This window comes from Rhinichthys klamathensis, unplaced genomic scaffold (assembly GCF_029890125.1).
Source record: "Rhinichthys klamathensis goyatoka isolate OS25496 unplaced genomic scaffold, OSU_Roscu_1.1 h1tg000119l_1, whole genome shotgun sequence".
In the NCBI taxonomy this organism is placed as follows: Eukaryota; Metazoa; Chordata; class Actinopteri; order Cypriniformes; family Leuciscidae; genus Rhinichthys; species Rhinichthys klamathensis.
The window spans coordinates 1,929,420-1,955,387 of record NW_026606656.1 but is presented as its reverse complement, the minus strand read 5'-3'; the positions used below and the strand labels follow the sequence as shown (position 1 = coordinate 1,955,387).

The 25,968-nt window shown below is 37.6% G+C and overlaps 4 protein-coding genes across 4 annotated transcripts; all 4 read left to right on the top strand.

The window, feature by feature from the left end:
• Positions 1–7,310, top strand: si:dkey-16l2.16 (ras-related protein Rab-35). The gene is made up of 6 exons (XM_056255266.1): positions 1–284; positions 1,718–1,768; positions 1,951–2,074; positions 2,173–2,297; positions 2,439–2,563; positions 6,752–7,310. The coding sequence occupies exons 1-6, from the start codon at positions 230–232 to the stop codon at positions 6,899–6,901; spliced, it is 630 nt and encodes a 209-aa protein (XP_056111241.1). The 5' UTR covers positions 1–229; the 3' UTR covers positions 6,902–7,310.
• An 870-nt stretch (positions 7,311–8,180) lies between these two features.
• Positions 8,181–13,419, top strand: rnf25 (ring finger protein 25). Its single transcript, XM_056255247.1, has 10 exons — positions 8,181–8,247; positions 8,714–8,785; positions 8,902–8,998; positions 9,099–9,166; positions 9,266–9,335; positions 9,814–9,885; positions 9,996–10,142; positions 10,729–10,818; positions 11,126–11,263; positions 12,538–13,419. The coding sequence occupies exons 1-10, from the start codon at positions 8,201–8,203 to the stop codon at positions 13,309–13,311; spliced, it is 1,575 nt and encodes a 524-aa protein (XP_056111222.1). The 5' UTR covers positions 8,181–8,200; the 3' UTR covers positions 13,312–13,419.
• A 395-nt stretch (positions 13,420–13,814) lies between these two features.
• Positions 13,815–18,290, top strand: kat8 (K(lysine) acetyltransferase 8). The gene is made up of 11 exons (XM_056255248.1): positions 13,815–14,197; positions 14,390–14,464; positions 14,576–14,754; positions 14,967–15,020; positions 15,152–15,316; positions 16,727–16,816; positions 17,028–17,168; positions 17,282–17,375; positions 17,475–17,625; positions 17,804–17,958; positions 18,071–18,290. The coding sequence occupies exons 1-11, from the start codon at positions 13,858–13,860 to the stop codon at positions 18,133–18,135; spliced, it is 1,509 nt and encodes a 502-aa protein (XP_056111223.1). The 5' UTR covers positions 13,815–13,857; the 3' UTR covers positions 18,136–18,290.
• Positions 18,291–20,976: 2,686 nt separating this feature from the next.
• Positions 20,977–24,018, top strand: si:dkey-16l2.17 (serine protease 33). Its single transcript, XM_056255260.1, has 6 exons — positions 20,977–21,106; positions 21,203–21,226; positions 22,125–22,290; positions 22,371–22,642; positions 23,346–23,512; positions 23,585–24,018. Exons 1-6 carry the CDS (start codon positions 21,061–21,063, stop codon positions 23,831–23,833), a joined length of 924 nt encoding a protein of 307 aa, XP_056111235.1. The 5' UTR covers positions 20,977–21,060; the 3' UTR covers positions 23,834–24,018.
• The last annotated feature ends 1,950 nt before the right edge of the window (positions 24,019–25,968 follow it).

Sequence of the window (25,968 nt, the reverse complement as noted above, 5' to 3'; positions counted from 1 at the left end):
GCACAGGCAATGCAGAATCACTAATTCATAAATGGGAATGCAGTGAAATCAAACTGATGCATCATTTCACACTTGAATTCTGAGGAAAACTGGAAAGACTATCACATGATGCTTGGAGTATTTCACCCAAAACTCTAAACCTCCTGGCATTTTAAGACTCAGGAAAAGTGAAATAAAGGTGTTGAAAGCTGTTAAACTTGTTTCATGAGGACACATTTTGAACAGAAGAATGGCGGGAAAAGACTACCATCACCTCTTCAAGCTGCTCATCATTGGTGACTCCAGTCAGTACTTTTGTGTTTTTATACACTTGCTAACAAATTATGTTTTTGTTCCAGCTTTTCTATCTGGCTCTTTAATGGAGAACCCAATCAGACAGAGAGAATTACTCATATTTGGCAAAAAAATAAGTGTTTAAGCCCAACTATTTCTGTAGCACCCTGTCCATTACTAAGAATGCTCGAGACTTGTGCATTTACTGGAATGTTGTTGTGCAATTTCACAATTTAAGCTGAAATGAAACTGTGTGAGTGAGTAACATCAGTCCTCATCCCTACATAAATTTAGTCATTTGAACAGTTCATGAGTATGCATACTATGCACTTGTGTGGTATGCGTACTGTGACGAAATGATCTGTGAAAGTTTTAGCTACATCGCTTGTAGTTGTCCTTTGCTTTCATATTAAATGCACATAAATAAGTTATGTATCATGGATGCATAACTGGCTTATGTGAATTTACTATAAACCTTTCTCCAGGCATTTAATATCCCCATTTATGAACAAAATACAGGATTCTTTATGCTTTTTGCTGCTTCTTTTTTTAAAACGTTGCATTGAAATAGAAGTAACAACAGATATTTTCTTCCGTATTGTGACATACATCTGAGTGTATCAGATAAAAAAATAAATAAAAATAAGGCAGGGACTTGGTTCAATTCATCAGTTGTGTATAGGATTTTGAAGGTGGTCTTCACAAAAAGTGACAGTTTGGCATACATCCCCAGAGAGATGTATTTGTTTCACCCAAAGATCTAGTTATGACATTTTAATTAAACACTACAAGGTTAAAAAAACATTTAAGTGGAAGCTAATTGGATGAATTGTTAATAATAAAAAAATTTGTGAATTTGTTTAATGCTGATTTTAACAAGCCTGTTTATGCATCCACTTTCATAGAACTCTTTGTTTGTTTGCAAATGTGTAATCTTGATTATTTACTCTCAGTAATGCATTCTCAAGTCAAGAGTTCATGTTTGTAATTATTTTTCTGTGGTATTAACCACATCTGCCTCATCTAGTCTGGTGTGGCCACTGACACGCTGTAACTGTGCAGCTAAGTAGCATTTGTCTCTGTAAAGATATGAATAGGCTCATGAATGCCAGTTCACCCCTGAGTATTTTTATTTGTGATAATATTTGTGACCTTTGTCACAAAGGGACATCTTAAGCAGTGTTAAGTTGGACGATTTGAGACATTTTTGTTAGTGTTGTTGTGTTCACGCTATGCCATTGCACTTATTTTTATTTATTGTGGGGACTATTTATTGCCATTTTATTCTCATATATTCATTTTTTTAAACCGTTAATATAAATATCTATTTATTACTATAATCTTGTTTTATTATAGAAAATACTGTCATGTTTAATTCAAAATATAAATGCACTGAGGTATTACAGATGAACATTTAACAAATGCTACTCTGACTCTGTTGCAGATGTAGGGAAAAGCAGTTTGCTCTTACGATTTGCAGACAACTCATTCTCTGGTGAGTCTGCTTGGCACAGAATGCGTGTCTGTGAGAGAGACCGAAAGTGAGGCAAAGGGTCTGTAAATATATGATCTGATTCATTGTGTTCTCATGTCCAAGACAAAGTGAGAGTGTATGCTTGCTTGACAGTGTTTAAGGAGTTGAAATGTTATAAAATCATGGTCTTGTGCTCCTCACAGGAAGTTACATAACCACTATTGGAGTTGACTTCAAGATCCGCACAGTAGAGATTGACGGAGAAAGAGTTAAACTCCAGATCTGGGACACTGCAGGGCAGGAAAGGTTCAGAACCATCACCTCGACGTAAGCCTCGCTCTAGTCAAACCGTTAAGTTTTGATCTGTTTGACCATTTTTATGATCTCTCTCGTCTCCCCCTTACATGTTTGCTGTATTCCTCTAGGTATTACAGAAACACTCATGGTGTCATCATTGTTTACGATGTTACAAACCCTGAATCATTTGTCAACGTGAAAAGGTGGTTAAACGAAATCTCACAGAACTGTGACAACGTCTGCAAAATATTAGGTTAGTTTAAACACACAACTTTGCGTTTTATTAACTTAATTTACTTCCTGGTTATGTATTGTGATATGAAAAGAAATGTTCCAAACCCGAATTTGTTGTAAGCCAACTTTTAATATTCCTTTTCACTATGATCACTAATAGTGGGAAACAAGAACGATGATCCTTCTAAAAGGCTTGTGGACAGCCAAGATGCTATGCGCTTTGGAGAGTCAGTTGGTGTGAGGTTGTTTGAGACGAGCGCTAAAGAGAATATCAACGTAGAAGAGGTGAGGTTTGTTTTGCTGTGAACTGTATTCACAAAATTTGGAATTTTAAGTTCATTTAAAGGTGCAGTAAGTGATTTCTGAGAGACGCTGTTGAAAGTGGATCGGACTGAGCAGCACAACTCACTTGTAGCCAATCAGCAGCAGGGGGCGTAAACGCGTGATGGGGGAGGAGAGAGCGAGAGATTGAGCAAGAGGGAGATTTGAAGAAACACTGTAGAAAGAGTGATGGCTGAGAGACATTACAATAGAGAGGAATATCACAGGAAAAGGAGGGGTTATGATATAAAGGAGGGCTTTAGGACCCGCGGTAACATTAGAAAAGCTTTCCAGCACTGGAGAGTCTTAAGCGGGAAGGCCTGAAAATAGAAGCAGAGGTTACGTTGATTCTGCTCTATACATGAGTAACAATAGCCGCTTTTCCACCGTCGGGCCGAACAGTTCTTATTGCGCAACTGTTCCATTCCGTACTGATCCGGGCCAGCCGGTACGGTTAGGCTCGGTTCACATATAGCGCCTAAAAACGCGTAAAAAAATACACTGGTGCCAAATATCGATTTTTAATTAATAAAATAAGGCGCTCTAAATAGATTTCCCTGCTCCCAGCGTCGCTACTTCATGGCTCCTCGAGGTGGCGCTCAACACATGAACATGTGAACGTGAAACGTGGACATAAAGCCTGGTTCACACGGAACGATTTTAAAATTGTCGGCCGATTTTCCAAACCTGAGAGACCCCACACACGGCGATAAAAAATCACGGGTCTAACAGTTTTGGTCGTACAGTGTGTGGTGCGCAGCCACACGGCAAAATCAACGCATCACGCACGAACCGATTTGACTCCCTAGCATTCCCAGGTCATACGGAAACACTCGCAAAATCCCTCGAGATCAAACGTGACTTCAGAGTAAACAACCAGTGTAGTTTGTTTTTAAATGGATGCTGCACATTGGTGGTGGTTGAGGAGATTCCCCCTTCCATGTGAAGCGCTTTGAGTGCCTAGAAAAGCGCTATATAAATGTAATGAATTATTATTATTAAATTAACCCCAAAAAAAAAAAAACGTTACCAAAAGAAAAGGCGATGGTCAAAGAAGTGGAGACAACGCGAGCATGGACTATTTTGATTTTGTTTCCCGGTGCTTCCTCTGCGCCTCGTCACCTCGCTTTCTGATTGGCTACACGCCACAGTCCACAGGCTGCGTGCTCGTTTGTCCCCGGGAGACACCACACACGAGGAGAAATCGGGCCAAAAAAATCCAACATGTTGGATATCCCCGATTTGAGATCGGAGCGGTCCCGACGTCCTTCCGAGCAGACGAGAGCAGTCTTAACACACCACACACGGCAGGAATATCTGATCAGATTATTTACGATAATCGGAGCATCCTTAAGATTGTCGGAAGGGGTAAATCGGGGCTAAAATCGGCCTAATTATCCTGCCGTGTGAACCAGGAGTTAACTAGCCTAAGAAAAAGAGGTTTTTAACAGGATGGTGGAAATCAGTGCAAGTACAATAATAGATACCCCAGCCATGTTTAAGTTCAAAGTCTGGACGCACTTCGGCTTTTATACCATAAATGGGACAAACATGTTGTAAATAGACATCTTTGACGCTCTTCACCGAGCGCTTACATAGATACACAGGGGAGCGTTTGAAAGCGGATTCTCTATAGCGGATTCTATAGCGGATATAGAAAGTCTATAGCGGATTCTTCTATCAGCGGATATATTAGAGATCCGCTGATAGACGTCTGCATTCAAATGCTCCTGTGCGTACCTGTGTAAGCGCCAAAGTCTATTTATAACATGTTTTGGAAGCGTTGATCACTGTAACCAATCACAGACGAGCGCTAACACACTTGTTTCGTTTTAAAAAACCCAAGTCGGAATCTTTGACAACAGTATTCCCAGGTTTATTTTCAGGAAGCTGGTAAACACTGAGATGTTCCCAGGTTTAAATAAAAGAGGTTGGTAAATTTTGAAATGTACGAGGTTTATATAAAGCAAGTCGATAAGCAGTGAAATGTGTCAGTTTACACACAAAGAAAAGTTTAAACTTGTAAAAAGTATAAAACGTTTAATTTACTTAAAATGTTACATTTAATTTACAGACTGAAAAACGATTTGTGCTGTTTTCTAACAGTTTGGACTTTAATAAAGAGAGAACCTGGACAAATTAGTTTATGTCCAGCTGGTCACTTTTATGCATTCATTAGCCGGCGAAGTTGTATTTTTAAAACTAGTGACGTGACTTGATTGCTTACATTGATGTGTCCATGCAGCCGACATCAAGTCTAATCAAGTGTTCTAAAATTTAAGCAAATAAAGTGAAAGACTGTACATGTAATATAGGTCTACATTTATGTAATTTTAATGCTCTGGCCTTTGCAGATATTTAAATATGGCCATCTTCTTTAAGCTTGAATCATATAAATGGCAACACTTTACAATAAGATAACACATCAATGTAAGCAATCAATCACGTCACTAGTTTTAAAAATACAACTTCGCCGGCTAATGAATGCATAAAAGTGACCAGCTGGACATAAACTAATGCAAATAGATGGTAACAATTGCGACATAAAACATGTGGGTCAGGTCTGCGTGTGTTTTTGTCACATTGCTTTAATCGCTTGAGGTAAGTTAGCCGTTACTAATGTTATTCCTCTCAGACTCGACGGCAAGCTTCTGTTCTTTCTCTGCTGATGCAGCATCTAGTCAAAAAATTTATTATTTTATAATGATATGGCAATGTGTACTTAAGTGTTCTGTATTCATACCGTTTCGCTGTCTGTGTTTTAAATGCGCATCAAGTGCTCAGCGCTCTCCGTGCAGCTTGTAATCTCCGTGTTCGCGCTGCCTCACGTGTACAACTCAGCCAGTGAGTTTGTTATGTGTCCTCAGGTGTCCTCTCGCTCTGTATAATGCTAGCAGTCTCTTCAGTGCTCTCGTACTGTGTAATGACAGCGCACACTTCTCAGCCCCTCCAGCAACTAATTAATTTGAAAAAGTAACGGACAACGCGCCATATGGTAACGGTAACGGAGTTAATTTATTTAAAAAGTAATGCGTTACAGTATTAGTTACTGTCAAAAGTAACTGCGTTACTGCCCAACACTGGTTGTGACATCACTTCATGGGTTCTACCGAAACGGGAATTCCGGGCTGAGAACGGTTTGTAATCGTGCCGTGCCAGGCTTAAGTAGAAACACAACTGGAACCTTTCCTTACCATTCTAAGAACCGTTCGGCCCGACGATGGCAAAGCGGCTATGGATTTGAGTGTGTGCCTCTGGTGACTAACAACGATCTCTTGCTTGTATATACTTGTGTACTGTATGTTAATTTTTTGTTCTTCCTTGTCGTTTGTTTGTCATCTTTGCTTTTCGCCAAGCTTTATTTTACTTCGCTTCTGCTATGATAAAGAGACATATCCAGTCTTGTATTGCGTGTTTGTGCATTTTGGAGGCGGAGCAATGAATGGAGGGGTGTGTTTGTTTGGGTTGATTTTAAATATCAACAGTGTTTCTCAGAAATCTCTGTTTATAACATAGTCAAACAAAAGGCTAATCATATTAATTACCGTTAGGTGTTCGGCGTTGTAGAGAGCGATACATAAAACCCATTACCATTCTGATACATCGACTTGTATACAAGCCTGTATAATTCACTCTTCCACTTCTTCTGAATCAGTTTCTGGTTCAAACATATATGGCTGAATGAAACCAGTATTTCCACTTGCCATTGTGCAGCGTTTACTACAGTAAAGTTGACCGAGTGAATCTCTGAGCTGCTTTGAGTGAGTGGAGGCGGGGCTAATTTAGCATATTCATGGTTCCGCGTATACTAAATGAAGGAAGAGTGTAGAGGTACATTCAAGCTATTTTAAGGCATTAATAAATAAAAAATCACAGGAAAAAAAAACGTTTTATTGTGTTACGTGTTATTTTGGTGATCAGATGTGTTTTAATGGATACAATTTTTGACTACAGGGGGACTTTAAAAATCCTCAATATTTAAGTTTGTTCATTTAAGCTCAAATTCATGAAAAAAATCATCAACATTTTAGCTTGAATAGAATGTTTAAAGTGTTCAACTTATTAAGAAAATACATTTTGTGTCTCTGTCCACTTTGATGTGTTAAATTAAAATGTATAATATGCATGCCTTATATTCTTTTCTGTTTGCAGATGTTCATGGCTTTCACCCACATGGTCCTTCGGGCCAAGAAACAGAGCCAGAGTCGAGCAGAAAGAGAGAGAGAGAGAGAAAAGGACACTGTCCATATTAATTCCCACAGGGATAGAGAGAGGAGGAAGAAAGGGAAGAAATGCTGTTAGAGGAGAGGTGTTTGGAAGATATGGAAAGAAGGACAAATCAAACACCTTTGCAACTTTGTTCCTTTGCGTCAACTTAACAGATCAGAAATGTGACCTTTTTATGTTAACACTGCGCTTAGATAAAGCCAAGAGGAATAAAATCACTATTATGTGCCGAACATCAGCGTTTGTTTACACGTTTATCCATTTTTTTTTTTTTTTTTTTTTGCTTTTTACAAAAGGGGAATTGACTGGCATGTTTTTACACTGGTATCAAAAGCCTGGTCCAGGAAAGACACTATACACAAACTGTCTAATGTGTTCCACTATTATTTGTGAGAGATGTTTCGTGTTGGATTAAAATTGTCCTGGTATATGTCATTAATGTATGCAAATAATAAATAAGCAATAAAACATGATTTTAACGGAATGCTCACTTTCTTCTTTCAATACAACTCTGTTCAACTTGTACAAAAATTTACTTGTTTTAAGTTATTTTATTTGACCCATGAATCATGTTTGTTGAATCATAAACTTTTATTTACATAAAATTTTATTTACATTAATACATTTTGTATAATGTTAAATGTCATCAGAATACAAATGAGAAAAGAGTCAAAGAGCTGAAAAAAACAAAAAAAACTAATTAAAAAAAAAAAAAAAGAACATGAGGGTAAGATATTACTCTATACATCAGTTACATTGTACAAATTAAAGTCCTTACAAATAGAAGACGTTCTACTTTCTTATTAACCGAAGATGTAATCGTATTTTAAGATACATTTTAAACTTTCAAAAACAGAAAAAAAGTTTCTTGTTGGTAAACTTACATTTAAAATTTACAAAGAAGATAAATTAAAATTCATAACAAAGCAAGCATTATTTTTAGTAGGGTCAGAATCAAAATATCCAATAATAATGTCTATAGAAGTTGTGGATATATCTTGCTGGATATTACTTTAATAAATGTGTCAATATTTTCCCAAAGTTGTTCAGTATGAGACATGACCAAAATAAATGATGGACAGTTTCTGTGTGAAATTGAGCATTCTGTATCAATATCAGCTTTAAATTTAGTCATGAAATGTTTGACAGGGAAAAATATATTTAATATTTTTAAAGACTTTGACCTTATTAGTGAGAAGGTATTTTTGTTGCAATGACCAAATCTTTTTCCAACTTTAAATAAATAATTCCAGTTAAAGATTGCATGAGATACAGAAATAATAGTTTCAAGAAAAGGGGATCTAACTGAATCATAAACTCCTGCATCCTTAAAATTCCCATCTGTTTGTCAGTCGGCTCTGTGTCAGCTGACCGATGTCGTGGAATGGTGACGTCACCGCCAACATGGCTGCCGAGAGCGAGTGAGTATTATGTTGCTGGAAAATACTGACAAAAACGTGTATTAATTACTAATTACTATCTAAATCCTGAGTTGATTGACATATGAACTAAAATACCTTATTTGGAAGACTTGCAGTGCATAACGTTACTTGTTAACGGTAACTTACAAGAGAGCTGCCATATGTGACTAAGTACACTACATACCGTGATATGTGATAACATAACAATTTAATGATACAATCTAATTTATACAGAAAACTACATAAATCATTTTGTCCGAGAATAACAGTAAATAAGTGAATCCATAGTTAAGTTGTTCGGACCTAACCGGTGTAGTCATGGGCGTTGCAATTGTCAGTATCTAAATAAACAGTGTTTTACTGTGTGCCTTTGACCCAGCGTCTCTGGTTATCTGATGTGTCATACTCATGTTAATGTTACATTAAAGCAGTTGTACTCGAAATTCTCATCTGTTTGACACCACAGTGTCCTGTCTGAAATTGAAGTGCTGCAGTCCATCTACTTGGATGAGCTCAGTGTTACTCAGAGTGATGAAGGGTGAATGTTTTATCATTTATTGCTCTTTTAGTTTTTCATAAATTTCCGGAGATAATAATATAGTTAACTGTTATTAACCTGAACAGAAATAAAGATGTCATATTTTTCTCAATTAGAGGGTGGACAGTCAGTTTGGTACTCTATCCCTCCACTGCGGAGGACTGTCTCTCTCAGTTTGTCCGTCTTACACTGACAATGGATTTGAACTCTCAGGTTTGTTGGTTAAATTGCTATAATATTTGATGGATCTATTTACTTGACACTCCTTTATAGCAACTTACTTTCTGTTGGTGTATTTGTTATTTATTTTCAGTATCCATATTCATCCCCTTGCATCTCTATTCACAATCCACGTGGACTCTCGGATGATAAATTGCTCAGGTGATTGATTATTATTAGATATTGTTATGTTTAAAATTCAGAATGTGCTGTTTCACTTCTTACTCTTTCCGGTGTTTTCACATGCTGCTCTTTTGTCAGTTTACAGAGCAGTTTGCAGAAGGAGGCAGAGTCATGTATGGGGACACCTGTACTGTATCAGCTCATAGAGGTTAGATTCCTTATTCGGTCCATAACTACATATAACTTTCGAATGTTTGGGGTCAATATGTTTTTTTTTAAAGGAATTTACACTTTTATTCAGATGCAAGACATTATTAATGTTACAAAAATCAATTTCAAATAAATGTTGTTCTTTTGAACTTTCTATTCATCAAAGAATCCAACACAACAATATTAAGCAGCACAACTGTTTTCAACATTGATTATAATAATAATAAGAATAAATGTATTGAGCAGCAAAACAGCACATTAGAATCATTTCTGAAGGATCTTGTGACAATGAAGACTTTAAATTTAAAGACTCAAAATTTAGCTTTGCCACCACAGGAATAAATGGCATTTTAAAATAAGAGACATTTTTCTAATAAAACATCTTTTTTTTTAAAAATGCTTCAACCTCAAACGATAGTGTATTTTCCTTTTATCTTGTGTTTGTCTCAGATGATTTCTCTATTTTATCCTCACAGAGAGCTAAAGAGATACTGACTGAGAGCAATATTCCCCATGGAAACTGTGTCATCTGTCTGTACGGCTTTAAGGTGGGGTGTTTTAATTGTGAGAGTACCATAAAAATATGCACATAATGTGCTCTGTGGCCTGTTTGTAAAATTGAACTTGTTCCTCTTCCTCTGTTTTATCCTAACCATAGGAAGGGGAAGTGTTCACTAAGACCAGCTGCTATCACTATTTCCACTCGCACTGCCTTGGTCGCTACATCACTCACTCTGAGATGGAGCTGCAGGACCGTGAGAGGGAGCTGGAGGAGGATAAAACTAGAGACCAGACGGAAAAAGAGGTGGGGCTGTTCATCATAGCAGAGGATACGTACAGTCTCCTTATCTTGTATCCACCTTGTTTTTCAACACAGAAGTAAGGTGTTTTCTGTGACTGTGCAAGACTTCCGATTTATTAGCCGCTATAGAGAAATAACGAGAAGAATATATCAAAGTGCAGTAAACTATAAATCTGTTTGTGCTACAAACCAGAGTGTTTAATTAAGACACTACATTAAAATAATATGGTAAGAAATACCAGTTTGCAATATCAAACAGCATAACAAGCTGTTTTGTACTGCTAAAAATAACTGGAAGCCAGACACATTCAAATTACAAATGGCCGCACCCACTCTTACCTGAAAAATAGGGTGGACACTTTAATATAGTTTCTGTACTGTTTTGCCTTAGAGCAAAATGCTACATATTACAATGGTAAATATGTAGCATTACATCCCAGTCAAAGATTTTGTGTATTATGTAACTATTATATAATCTGCTTCAACATTTCTTTGAAAATATATAGCTAATTGCAAAACATAAATGTGCAGTGAGGTATGCTGTAAACAAAAGGCATTTTTGATATAAATGAGATTCTTTCATTAACAGGAGTTGGCTGTTGTTTGCCCTGTGTGTCGAGAGCCTGTGACCTACGATTTGGATGCTCTTCTTTCCTCCCCTGCTCCAATTTTCACTCAGGTAAGACATATGGGCACAGTGTATCATTCTCTGTGGACACGGTTTTAGCAGTTGGGTCAAGCTAAACTGGCCTGGGCATGACGTTTATCATTGTTAGAAATGTCAAGTGGACAAAGTCACTCTTGTGTTCAGTGCCAAGCAGTAGATTTTTTTTAAACAGTGCATCATTGTCCGATGTGCAGTCCCTCTTGTTGTAGCTGACTATGCCAGGATGTCTAGTTTGAAAGCTCAACACCCTAATGTATGCTCACTGGTCACATGCTGTGGATACACATGAACATTGTGTTTATTATTGCTTCACTCACAGCAGGAGGATGTGGTCATCGGTGGGGAATTTAGAACGAAATGGGCAGCGCTCCAGAAGATTATGGAACGGCAGAAGGAAAAGGGTGGCGTTATTGACCCAGAGGAAGAGTCTAATAGGTTCCTAATTCACATTAATGAGGTAAATCCTGGATGGAACATTCCGATTTGACATGTTCGGCCGCATACACAATGCAAAGTTTTGTGAGTCACAAATGCATTAAAAAAAATATATAGATATATAATAATAAAAATAATTTATAATAAAATAATATATGATATTAAAGGGGTGGTTGATTATGATTTCACTTTTCTAACTTTAGTTAGTGTGTGATGTTGCTGTTTGAGCATAAACAACATCTGCAAAGTTACAATGCTCAAAGTTCAAAGCAAAGGATGATATTTGCTTTTAAAGAAATCGTTTTTTAAAGACTACAACAAACTGCTGGTAGGGACTACATGACATTCCTCCCGGGTTAGTGACATCATTAGGGAACACGCAGTCCATGTTGAGAAGAGTAGAGTTGTTGTAGTAGAGCACATTTGGGAGTCTGCTTGAGCTGTCGCATCCGTCTTTTCACATGCAATACAGTACGTAACACAAATGCAATAGCATGTCACTCTGTAGGCATCTTATAACAGTTCCCACACAAGCGATTTTAGAGATTATCATGACAGAGTATGCTAATCAAAGACTTGAAGATAGTTAACTCCACATCAGCTAAATAAATTCATCAACTAACCATTCAGAAACGTCCTGTTGCAATCTACATGTTGTCACTTCTTCTTGAGTCTCTCCATCATTGTCCGACTCCAGTTTAAACATAAAAGGTAGATCAGTTTCTGACATTTTGGTGCTTGTCTACGTGAGGTAATCGGAGCTGCTAACACACACACACACACACACACACACACACACAAGCTCTTGAAGCTCCGCCCTCTGTGCCGGGAACAGCAGCTCATTTGCATTTAAAGGGACACACACATGGAACGACACGGTTTTTACTGACCCTCAAAAAGGGACAATTTTAACATGCTGTAAAATTATCTGTGGGGTATTTTGAGCTAAAACTTCACATATACACTCTGGGGACAACAGAGACTTATTTTATATATTGTAAAATGGGGCATTATACCACCCCTTTAAAAAAAGTGAATACATGCTTTTATATATTATTTAGTAAATGTTGTGTACTTATTTATAATAGAAAATATGTATATATAATTTTTATTATAAGTACATAAAAGTTAGTACATTTTATATAAAAGTATATATATTATATACACACACACACACTTTAAAAATAAATAAATGTATATATTCACCCTGAAGAGGAGTGACAATTGAGGACTTTGAGTTCTCAATGTCAGTATCTGAAAGAATAAATGAATGAGGGATGTTTTTTTTTTCTTCAGGCTCAAGACTCTCCTGGTACGGATGCCTCTGGTGCCGAATCTTGTCAGTCACTCCCTTCCTCATTCCCAGATTCCATTGGTGCAACCCAAGCCTCTCAAAGTCATCACACTACAGGCCAATCACAGCGTCTGTGCACTCATGAGAGAAGGCAACAAGGTGACTTCAAGAGAGGTCATAGAGGAAGAGGAGGCAGAAGAGGTGGATCAGGACGTCATGTAATGCCTTCACCTGGGGTGGAACAGTTAGGCTGGCTCACGCAGTCTTCTGATAAGATTAATTATGTCAACTCAGACCCGCCAAACACTATATCAAAGGTAGAAAGCACAGCACAAGGACAGGCATTTGAACTCAGTGATAATATAGCACAGCTCAGGAAGCCTTTGATCAATGAAGAAGAAAAATATATTTCTCAAGACAAGGTTACTTCAAAATCCAACTGTGGACAAGATGTGGGCAAACCAAATGTTTGTATTTCAAAAGATGTGGATCAGACAATCTTACAGGATGGACACCCAGAAAGGGAACATGTGGGTAGAGGATGGAAGCGTGGTAGTCGTGGCTCCGGACGACACCACGGACACTGGCAGGAGAGGAACTTTAAGGGACCCGGTTACTGGGATAATTCTGGGAGTGTAGGTCACCGTGGAGGTGGACATAGAGCCAGAGAGGGAGGGGCTGGGCATCATCACAGAGGGGGTGGAGCTCATAGAGGTGGTGGGAGGGGTTTGCTTCAAAGAGTGGAAAAAGAATTTAGGAAAGAGGGAGTGCTCTGACAATGGGAGAGGGGAGGTACAGGCAGAGGAACAATCATACCTCCCTGTTTTACCAGCTGTACTATCATCATGTCTGTCTCTATAATAAAATTCTCCACAAGCAGTGAACTGACCCATGTTTTTCCTTTCTTTTTTGGTTAAGTCAATGTTGTTAGTGAAAATGGAGTTGACATTGCAGTTAGGAAGGAGTCTAACCACTCAGGAAATTCAGTGAAGTTTACGATTGTGTCAACAAAACAGTTTGTTCTTTCTGTCGCAGGTTGTGATAAAATTAGATATTTATTATATTCATTCTAAACGTCTGCAAAGACCAACTCTTAATCATTGACAAAGCACTGAACTAGAACAGCCTGTATAGCTCTCATGTAAAAGTAGAGAAAACTATTTATTTGATGTGGCCCACCATGTGTTGGTATTTAATGGTGGTCATAATACTTTCAATAGTGATACAAAACAGTGGTACACTGTTTACACAAAGCAGGATTGAAAAAGTGCACTGCGCATGCTCGAATCATCGCGGTGCGCAATGTTTTCAAATGGACAAAGATGTCTGGCGTAGCAATGTCAATGTCCAGTAATCGTCATCCAAACATGAACAATTCATACGATAACTGCGGTTCAGAAGAGCGAATGGACATTGAAATAGACGCTGGCCACGCTGGAACCGACCGAGGAAGCTTAGATACGGGAACACGAGCAACATGTTCATCAAACGGCAGTGGCGGGGAAGAGGATGAGGCGGAGGCCGCGGATCGAGAACGAGAAGCCACGGGCTCGAGTACTCCGCACTCCGGGGATGGCATGTCGCACTGCGGCGGCAGAGAGCAAGAGGTGTCGGTGGAAATCGGGGAGACTTATCTGTGTCAGCGTGCGGACAAAACATGGCGTAAGCTAAAATACTTATTTAGAATTGTATTTCAGAAACACACAATTTGCCATTTTATAGTTAAATTCTCCGTTACTGTATTATCACGTATTTTTGTTTTATAAAAACATGCTGATTGAGAAATGCGTAATATAAGCATGCATATACTGTTTGTTGGTTTGTTTATTTATTTATTTAGTACTTTTCTTTCAGATTCAGCAGAGGTTATTCAGTCCAGGCTGAATGAGCAGGAGGGCAGAGAAGAGTTTTATGTCCACTATGTTGGATGTGAGTGGAATTGCATTCAAATCCCATTCGTGGCTGATCATGCACAGATGCTTTACAGGTTTGTAGTTCTTAGAGATTCACTGAGCACATGCTCTCTTTTGTCATTTGCAGTCAACAGACGTTTAGATGAGTGGGTTGGAAAGGCTCGTTTAGCCCTGACAAAGACTGTGAAGGACGCAGTGAGAAAAAGTGTGGAGGAAGGGTGCGGGGGTGAGCTTGTGGACCAGCCGGAGAGGAAGATCACCCGAAACCAGAAGCGTAAACATGACGAGATCAACCACGTTCAGAAGGTACCTGTTATCACCTTTCTGCAAATCTAAATCACACAGTACTTAATTTGATTGGTGTTTTTCCAACTTAAACAGTAATTTATTATATGACTAAGCCATGTTCACCTTAGTTTTAATTGTATTCACATATGAACCATTTAAAAGTCTGAACAAGTAGCAGTAGTCCAGTACCAACATTATTACTTATTTGACCCCGTAATTTTTTCCTCCAGACTTATGCAGAGATGGACCCTACTACGGCTGCCCTGGAGAAAGAGCATGAGGCTGTAAGAAGGGGCAACATTTGCATAATACTCATTGATAAATAATCTACTTTAATGGTGTTTTCCATCAATATAGCTTTAAATTAATTGTCCATCTGTTTTCTCATTTTAATCAATGTCACTTTCATTTTCAGATCACAAAAGTAAAATATGTGGACAAGATCCAGATTGGGAACTTTGAGATTGATGCATGGTACTTTTCTCCATTCCCTGAGGACTATGGAAAACAGCCCAAACTTTGGATCTGTGAATACTGCCTGAAGTATATGAAGTATGAGAAGACTTTCAGATACCACCTGGTCAGTCCATACAATTGTTTTGTTGTTGATTTGCATTGTGCCATAGGGGGTGCTATACATCTTGGCTAATGGATTTAAATGCTTCAAAGAGAGTGCTGAAGGCATGATTTATTTTTGCAGGCCAACTCAGAGGTTAGGATCACACGGTTCCCCTATGTGTTCCCCCATAGGATTTTTCCATTGGCTTTTGGATTTTTGCATAAAATAAGCTCTGTGACCAACAAAAGTTTATGATTCTTGCATGTAAAGACAATCTTCACAAATGAACACCAAATGTTTAGATTTTTTTAGAGTAAATAAAAGCACCATAAGTAAAAAAAAAAAAAAAAAAAAAAAAAAAAAAGGTTAAGGCCCTGATATATTTAAGCGAAATCGAAGAATGAACTGATGTGACGTAATTTCGAACAAAATTTGGCCAGAACGAGGTTCTTTTGGAGTTTGTTTTGGTAGTTAAAAATAGCTTTCCAGAAAAGTTTGCTACGGCTGGTAAACACCTTTGCACTACCATTGGTACGTGGCGATTACATAATAAGTAGGTGTGCGCCGAGGAAATCTTTTTTGGTTCATTTGGCCTCTTGCTATGATCAGATGCTTTTCTACTTCATTTAAAAAAAGCTTGCTGTTTTCTCAATTTTGTTGTTTATTTTGTTATTGAGAGGAAAGCGCGCAGCTCTAAACACCACTCTCATTGGTGTGGGCGGTGTCAGATGTTCGCTAACAGTATCTCCCTGTTCTCTTATTCCGAACTTCGTTTTACCACTAAGCAAAGAACGAAAAAGAACTTCGCCATGAGTATATTGGGGCCTTTAGGCTATAAATAAACTACACCAATCACTACATTTCCAACAAATATTTTAATGTTTATGTAAAATATGATAGTTTGAGTTAAGATAATTTGCAAGAGTGTGATTATAAACACAACAAGGCTATGAAATTTATCTAGTGTTTAGATGAATTTTTGGTGTGATGTTTCATGTCCCCGACAACCTCTGTTGTCCCATTTAGCCACTTGCTAGCAACCGCTTTTTCAAATAATGAATGGAGTATTACTAAAGTTATTTGTCTCGTAGAAAAAATCTAAAGATAAAATTTCTTGAGCTTGTGTTATCCACAGATCTTAAGACATTTAACCAAAGACCCATTCAAAAACACTTCGACAATGAGACGATGGAACCAGAAGTGCAAAAATGCTAACTTACTTTTTAGGGCTCATTACTGTAGCAATCTATTGCACAAGCATTTGTTTTTAGTTGGTGTTGGTCTTTGTTGGTCAGCTAGTTTTAAATGATTTTTGTTGTGTTTGTTGTCTTAGAGCATTTCTAGCTTCACAGGTTAAGGTTTACATTCTTATAAAATATATGCTTTCTTTTGTTTTCCCGCTTCTTTGTTTCTCAATGGCTCTCGTTTCAGTCACAGTGTCAGTGGCGTCAGCCTCCAGGCAAAGAGATTTATCGCAGAAACAATATCTCAGTATACGAAGTTGATGGGAAGGACCATAAGGTGAGCCAAATGAATGACACCTAGCACTTACATTTAACATGAAACAGAAACAAATCATTTCATGATGAATAGATTTCAAACCTGGAGAAGACTTTGTAAATCTAAACAGAATTATTACATTGCTAATACATGTGCATGTGAATGTCTGCATGTCCATGTGCAGTTGAATTTGCCACAGTTTCTGTCGTTCTCATTGTCCTTCTCGCTGTAGATCTACTGTCAGAATCTGTGTCTCCTGGCAAAGCTGTTTTTGGATCATAAAACACTTTACTTTGACGTGGAGCCGTTCATCTTCTACATCCTCACTGAAGTCAACAAACAGGGAGCGCATATTGTGGGTTACTTCTCTAAGGTGAAGTGTTTCTACTGTTTGTTTTTGACATATGTCAGTTGTATTTATGCAGTGTAGCTGTTAATTTTTATCTTATTTAACACGCTTTATCGATGTATGTTTTTCATGAGCAGGAGAAAGAGTCTCCAGATGGGAACAATGTTGCTTGTATTCTCACTCTTCCTCCATACCAGCGAAGAGGATATGGAAAATTTCTAATTGCATTTAGTAAGTTTCACCCCTGATTCACCTTTCACCAATTGTTTGCCTCTGATATAAGCACTTTTATAGATGAATAATTGTTCTTTGTGTCATAATTCGTCTCAGGTTATGAGCTATCTAAGCTGGAGAGTACAGTGGGGTCTCCAGAGAAACCTCTGTCAGACTTGGGGAAGTTGAGTTATAGGAGTTACTGGTCATGGGTACTACTAGAGATTCTGCGAGACTTCAGAGGGACTCTGTCCATCAAAGACCTCAGGTACACGTCCAGTCCCAAATACAAGTACAAATCTGCATGAAAAATAATAATACATGAGGTTATATGCACATTTGTATACCTGTACAATTCAGACAAAAAAGGAAAATGCTGCAAGATAAATAGGCTGCTAATTCTTTGATAAAGAGCATTAACTAATGCATACTGTCTGTACCCATAGTCAGATGACAAGTATCACTCAGAGTGACATCATCAGCACATTACAGTCTCTAAACATGGTCAAGTACTGGAAAGGTCAGCATGTCATCTGTGTCACACCCAAACTTGTAGAGGAACATCTCAAAAGTGCCCAGTACAAGAAACCCCCAATAACAGGTAACGGATCTGAAAAATGCGCAAATGTGCTTCTTATGCTATCTTTACGGATGTGATGTTGTGTATTTACAAGTTTAAACCATTAAACATTTTACATTTTGTGTTTTTACAGTGGACACACATTGTTTGAAATGGGCACCTCCTAAACACAAGCAGGCCAAGTTCACTAAAAAATGAGGAGAGTGAGACTGTCCCTTCATCCCAGATGTTTTTCACAGCTAACCTTAAATGTCACGTAGAAATACTCTCTCCAAGAGGGAAAGGTCTAAGATTGTACATTCGCATTGTATTGAGCCTGTTATTTTTTTTAAATAAATGAATAGTAATATTCATGTCATTGTTTTTGAACGTTATTTATTTCAAGTCAACATTTTAGTGCATCAGTGTGGTACTTCAGATCATATACACTCACCGCCCACTTTATTAGGTACCCCATGCTAGTAACGGGTTGGACCCCCTTTTGCCTTCAGAACTGCCTCAATTCTTCGTGGCATAGATTCAACAAGGTGCTGGAAGCATTCCTCAGGGAGTTTGGTCCATATTGACATGATGGCATCACACAGTTGCCGCAGATTTGTCGGCTGCACATCCATGATGCGAATCTCCCGTTCCACCACATCCCAAAGATGCTCTATTGGGTTGAGATCTGGTGACTGTGGAGGCCATTTTAGTACAGTGAACTCATTGTCATGTTCAAGAAACCAATTTGAAATGATTAGAGCTTTGTGACATGGTGGAAGTAGCCATCAGAGGATGGGTACATGGTGGCCATAAAGGGATGGACATGGTCAGAAACAATGCTCAGGTAGGCCGTGGCATTTAAACGATGCCCAATTGGCACTAAGGGGCCTAAAGTGTGCCAGGAAAACATCCCCCACACCATTACACCACCATCACCAGCCTGCACAGTGGTAACAAGGCATGATGGTTCCATGTTCTCATTCTGTTTACGCCAAATTCTGACTCTAACATCTGAATGTCTCAACAGAAATCGAGACTCATCAGACCAGGCAACATTTTTCCAGTCTTCAACTGTTCAATTTTGGTGAGCTCTTGCAAATTGCAGCCTCTTTTTCCTATTTGTAGTGGAGATGAGTGGTACCCGGTGGAGTCTTCTGCTGTTGTAGCCCATCCGCCTCAAGGTTGTGCGTGTTGTGGCTTCACAAATGCTTTGCTGCATACCTCGGTTGTAACGAGTGGTTATTTCAGTCACTGTTGCCCTTCTATCAGCTCGAACCAGTCTGGCCATTCTCCTCTGACCTCTGGCATCAACAAGGCATTTCCACCCACAGAACTGCCGCTCACTGGATGTTTTTTCTTTTTCGGACCATTCTCTGTAAACCCTAGAGATGGTTGTGCGTGAAAATCCCAGTAGATTAGCAGTTTCTGAAATACTCAGACCAGCCCTTCTGGCACCAACAATCATGCCACGTTCAAAGTCACTCAAATCAACTTTCTTCCCCATACTGATGCTCGGTTTGAACTGCAGGAGATTGTCTTGACCATGTCTACATGCCTAAATGCACTGAGTTGCCGCCATGTGATTGGCTGCTTAGAAATTAAGTGTTAACGAGCAGTTGGACAGGTGTATCTAATAAAGTGGGCGGTGAGTGTATGTTCTTTGAGGTGGTTTAATATTTATACCAGACTCCTCCCCTTCATGTTCAAATGGCAAAAGCACTTTGAAGAAAAAAAGTTTGTGAAGTCAAGCAACATTATGTTGAATTATTCATTAGACAGTATAGAATTACCTATTGCACATGCAGCACCTGTCTGGCTTTTAGGTGAAAGTTGATCCCTATATACACTGGGATGTGGGTATGTATATATAAAAATATATATATATATGATAAAGAGGGTCGAATGACTTGTGTAGAAGAGGAACAATACCAGCGTAAGGAACAATACCTGGTAACTAAATCTTTAAGGGATTTTTATACCACTGATACTGATATATAGTTAATAGCCAATTGTTTTCTATTCTTTTGAAAAATAAATTATTTGATGAAGCATTTTGTGTTCTTACTAAAATGGTAGCTGTGGATAAAGAGTGGCAGATATTTAAAGGTAACCATGGGGGTTTTAGCAGCAATTATGTTTATAACCATGATTTTATATAAAAAACTATATTCTACGAATATAGTGGACAACAGTAAATTAGTTACTGTTTTACTAAAAATACCATTTTTCTAATAGTGATTACGAACCTTGCATGTAAATGCAGAAAATAACATTACAAATAATGTTCGAAAATGTTTTCATGAAAAAAACTATTTAAATATTCTGAATATTAAACTTATTGTGGCTTCTTTTCAAGTAATATGCAGCAAAATTCGAATTTATGGTATTTAAAATGCCTATATCGCTGGAATCAATTGCGCCTATAGTGAACAAATTATTATTGTGTGGCTTGAGAAAAGATAAAAGTAAATTGAACTGAAAGTCTGCGTTTTTTCCGAAACTTATTCAACTTAATCCAACTGTTCAACACGAACGGCAGGAATTCTGCTCTCCTCCACTGTGTGAATCTTCTTTATGGCGAGAACAACGGGCTCATTATTTGGGAGGAGATTGAGACCGCGCGTTGTGATTGGATGCTGGCAGCAGGTAGAAACGCACAGGTACATTCATACATTCTCTGGCAAATGAACATTTCTGCGTTTTCGCTCGGTTATCTTTTCTTCCATGTCGATTACATCGAAATCTTTGTTCTCAAATGTCATGCAAATTATAGTTTGAAGATACGAATATGTAGCTACCGTATTCAAGACGAGGCATCACAAATCTGTAGCTTGTCGCGATTAAAGTGTTGTGTTTTCGGGGTTAAATCGTTTTTGGTTTTGTTTTGTGCCCTAAAAATAAACAGTGTTCATTGCCTTTTTCTTCTTGTTCGCGCGCTTTATCCGACTTTGAGATATCCCTTTTGGGTAGGCTAGGACATTTGACATTCATTTACAAGTAAGTTTTTGGACTCAACTTTTTTGACAACAATGTTGATTGTTTTTTGTTAAATTAGAGTCCAAGGGTGACTCCTAGGGCAAATTATTATAGTATAATTTTTAAAACACGCATTTTTTATAGATACTCTGCCAACTGAACAGAATGACTGATTCGTGCCTGCAGCTGCTCCTTGTCTTGATGGTAACAGGTAGGCTAAGTCTTGTTAGGGTGTAGTGATGGTCTTATTGGATTCACTGCATTCATTAAATTCCTTATTTGTCTTTTTGTGTCCTACAAAATACAGGGCTGTCAACGTGTGTGGCACAAGGTAATTATTTTTCAGTTTATGGGTCAGTGACAGTGTGTCTGAGATTATAGAGAAATCTATACAAAAAAATCATGTAATCTTTGTAGTCATGTTTTGTTTTGTTTTCATACGAATTGAAATGTTTATAATGATTTTTTAAAATGATATGAAGAAAATGATCTGAATGTAGTAATAAAATACTTGATCAAGTTAAAAACCAAAATTAAGGCTACCCCATTTGATTTGAACAAAGCATAACTTTCTAGTAAAAGGCCAAAATATTTGATATTATAAATCATGATCTTCTGGGTCTATATGGGTCTTCTAGTTGTACTACTATTTTCTTGTCACATGATCACAAAAGTGTCCTCCCTACCTATTTTTCTTTTAATAATAATTTAAAACAAATTGATTTGTTGCTTATTTTTTACATTGAAATTTTTTTTAAATTAATAATAAAATATGCTAAACAACATTTATTTTTAATTTCCATTTATGCATTTGACAGATGTTTTATCCAAAATGACTTGCATTGCATTTAAGGAAAACAACTTAGGAATCAAACCCATGACCTTGAGCTTTCTAGAACCATGCTCTACTGTTTCAGCTTAGACAGTAGACATTTTTTACTTTAAGCCTCACATTACATATCACAATGACTTTGGATTCAGAAATACATTTATTTTTATTTTTGAATAGCTTAATAGATCATTCTGAGAAGTTTCTCCTCCCTCTCTCTTTAAATTTGTAACCTTACCCGCAACAGCTTTTACTCACGTCTCATGCCCCTGTTTGTGTGACTCCTTATTAGTGAGAAGATGTAATGATACTCTAGGGGAGTTGTAGGGCAGGTGTGAACTGGTAAGAAAACCCTCCACTGTGTATGTACACTAAATCTCCTCTGACCTGTTCACGTAAGTGTGCGGCAGGCCTCCGCTAGGTAAACGCATTGTGGGAGGAGTTGAAGCATCAGCAGGTGCGTGGCCATGGCAAGTGGACATTCAGATGGGAGCCAACGGTCATGTTTGCGGTGGATCCATAATTGCAAAAAATTGGGTCCTCTCTGCTGCACACTGCTTTCCCAAGTAAGTATTTTTATTATAATATTATCAATGCCTGTGTTGATTATAGAGAAGTTAATGTTCTCTATATCTCCTACCCTCAGCCCCTCAGAAGTGTCTTCATATCGCCTGTACATGGGACGCCATCTGCTTAATGGCTATAACCAGTTTGAGATGGTCAGTCAGGTGCAGCGGGTGGTTGTTCCAGAAGGATACTCAAGTCCTCAGGAGGGCAGAGATGTAGCCTTAGTGCAGCTGCGCTCTCCGGTCACCTGGTCAGACAGGATTCAACCTGTGTGTCTGCCATATGCTGGCTTCCAGTTCAACAGTGGAACCTTATGCTACGTTACGGGCTGGGGACACGCTCAAGAGGGCGGTAAGTGCATCAACAAGAAAATAAGGGGTAACCACAGCAAATAACAGAGATTTTACTCTAAACATGTGGCAAATGTTTTCTGGATGTGATGTTTCCTTGGGAGGGACAGCTGGATTTCTTACCATTTCAGTAGTGGTAGTTACAGTGGACAAGGTGAAGTCAGAAGAAGCAATCATGGACATTTAAATAATGGCTTAACTGTGAAAATATGCAGCAGCATTGAGTTAGCCAAGAAATGTGAGTGGTAAAGGAGGATAAAAAGTGGATGGATTTACTTAATGCTAACAAACTTCTTAACAGATTCTTAATATCTAAAACTTTTTTAACACATATTCCACAACACATCAGTGTTGACACTTTGCAGGCATGTTCATGACCCTAAATGAGAAACTCACAACATTTCAAGACGTTTAAGTAGTATTTCTGACAACCTAAAATGGAAATTGATGAAATTGACGTGCAACATATAAGATTTAAGAGATTTTTTTCATTGTCCTGCAATGTGAGGACACAGAAATGATAGATAAGAGATAAGACTGCTTTGTGTCAGTAACAAATTTATGTGTGATATAGCTGCCTGACAAAAAATGTCTGGACAAAGCATTATAGATATTACACTTCTATTCCCATTGCATGTTATGTCAGTTTAATAATAATAATTTCCATTTTGTAAATTGCTTTCCCTGTCTTTCCTTTCAAATAGTCTCCCTCACTGGAGTTGGGGCGCTACGGGAAGTGGAAGTGCCCATTATCGACCAGTCTTCCTGCCAATCAATGTATCAGATTTTGTCATCTGATTTAGTAACAGTTGACGTCCTATCAGACATGATCTGTGCTGGATATATGGAGGGAGGCAAGGATTCCTGTCAGGTATGTTACTACTATTATACTGCTGGCGCACTGACATCCTACCATGTAAATAACATAATTTTCCTCTTTCAGGGGGACTCTGGAGGGCCTCTGGTTTGTCCTGTTGGCAATGGGACGTGGATTCAGGCAGGAGTTGTGAGTTTTGGACTTGGGTGTGCTCAGAAGAACCGACCAGGTATCTACTCCAGAGTCTCAAGCTTTGCGAGCCTCATCCGCACCACAGTTCCAGAAGCTCCCTTTTTTGGTCATGCCTGGAGGAGTGAAAGTCAAACAACTCTGGTTCTAGGCCTCTCTATTGCGTTAGTAGTCTTTTGGAGATAGTAGATTCCTTAAGTAGATGCAATGTACAAGTTAAACACAGTCTTACATTTTTAAACACCACCAGTTTTGTCTGTGGGGCATTGATTTGCCATGTTTTTGAATGCTGTTGTGGTGCAAAAATGTAATCAATGCAAAGCTTCAGAGGTGTTGCAGATTATTTTTTAATAATGTAATATGTACCATGTTTATATGACATGATCTGGCCATCCTATCCTGCCTAAGCACAGATATAGTTGTTATATACTGTTGTTATTGTGTATTAGATATATTTTATGCAATTGCAGTAATGTCACCAAGATCTCAAAACATTTTAAAATGCCAATATCCTATATAGGATAAATTCAGTATGATTTTGTATTTTTTGTTCTGAATATTTGTAATGAAAAATCAAATTGATTTGACTGCATAAGGCATATATTGCACATTACAAATACTGCTTTCACTCATTCATTCTATACCAGTGTTGTAACAACTTCTATAATTTTAGAATTTATATTAAATTAGCATGTCACCTGTGTTTTCTCTTTTGCTTGTGGTTTTAATTATTTTTTTAATGATATTTACTTAATAGTCATTGCAAAGCGATTTGATCTTGATTTATTTCATACATTATACACTTTTAAAGAGACAGTTCATCCAAAAATATTGTCATTTATTCATCCTCATGTTGTTCCAAACCTGTATGAGTTTCTTCTGTTGAACACAATAGAGGATATTTTGAAAAATGTTGGCAACCAGACAGTTTGACGGCACCCATTAACCTCCATAGTGTTTATTTTTTCATACTATGAATGTCAATGGGTGCCATCAACTGTCTGGTTACCAACATTCTTCAAAATATCTTCTTTTGTGTTCAGCAGAAGAAAGAAACTCGTACAGGTTTGGAATTGGAACATCTCGAGGGAGTACAACATTTTTATTTTTGGGTGAACTATCCCTTTAAGACTCACACGTAACTAAAGATGCTTTTAATTTCAAGAAAATACATTTTTCAAAAGACCCTTTTAGTGTAGTTTTTAAGTGGTTTTTAATTGTATGTGGTTACTGTATAATTGACTGTAGTGTGTAAATATTTTGTAAGTCATTCCTGGGATTCTGTAATATTTCAACTTGGATTTTTGTTTTACAACAAAAATGTTGTTTTCCAATTTAATTTAATTATTATTATTATTTTTTACATATAATTAATTTTCTAAATACCCCACATCATTAGGCACATATCAAATCCCCCAAAAATTATATTTTCCCACGTCAGGCATTAAAGATTTTTTTTTTTTTTAAAAATCTGATTTAAATGCCTTTAATTCTCAACCTCGCAACGGACAAAATGGAATTGGTTTAAAAAGGATTTCACACATAACTTGCTATAAAACAAACATCTACCTTCTGCTCATGTGTCCCACATAAAAATTTAATAACTACAAATGTAACATATCTGATAATTTTAAAAATCTTATGGGACTGAAGTTAAAAATAAACAAATTGTGTGTTTGTGGTCTCTTTATTTTATATTATATTAATTTAGATGTTTAACTAAAACCACAATTGTATTGTGTTAATCCTTAACATGTCAGATGGTAATCAGCAAGAAATGCTTTCCTTTACCTATTTTTTCCCCCAAAAAATTTTAATGTGACAAGGTTGAGAATACCGTGACGGGGTTTGAAGGGAGGCATTTACTTCAATGTTATATTTTTTGTTTTGTCTCTTTCTCATATTGTGCCCTCCTTTCGGGTCAACATATTTGCATGCACAACACTGTCTTTGCTGTTGCTGCCATTTCTGACATGCTTTTTAAGTAGACACATTACATCAAATATTCTATTTATAACAAAATAATTGAGTTATGATTTTGGTAAGTATGTCTTCACTGAAACCATGAGTATTTTTTTTTTAAATTAAAATTATTCATAAATTAATTGAAAAACTCAGCCCTGTCACAAGTTTTCAATCCCGAAACAATGAGAAATATACAGATATGTGATGCTCATCTTGTAGTGTAGGAGAGTAGACCATGTATGGCAACAATGAACTAAGTACATTGGATATACTTATGGATTCAAATAAAATTTTATGTGATGGGGTGAGTTGTTAAATTTGACAGTACCCTCCCTTGACTATAATAAGCATCAAAA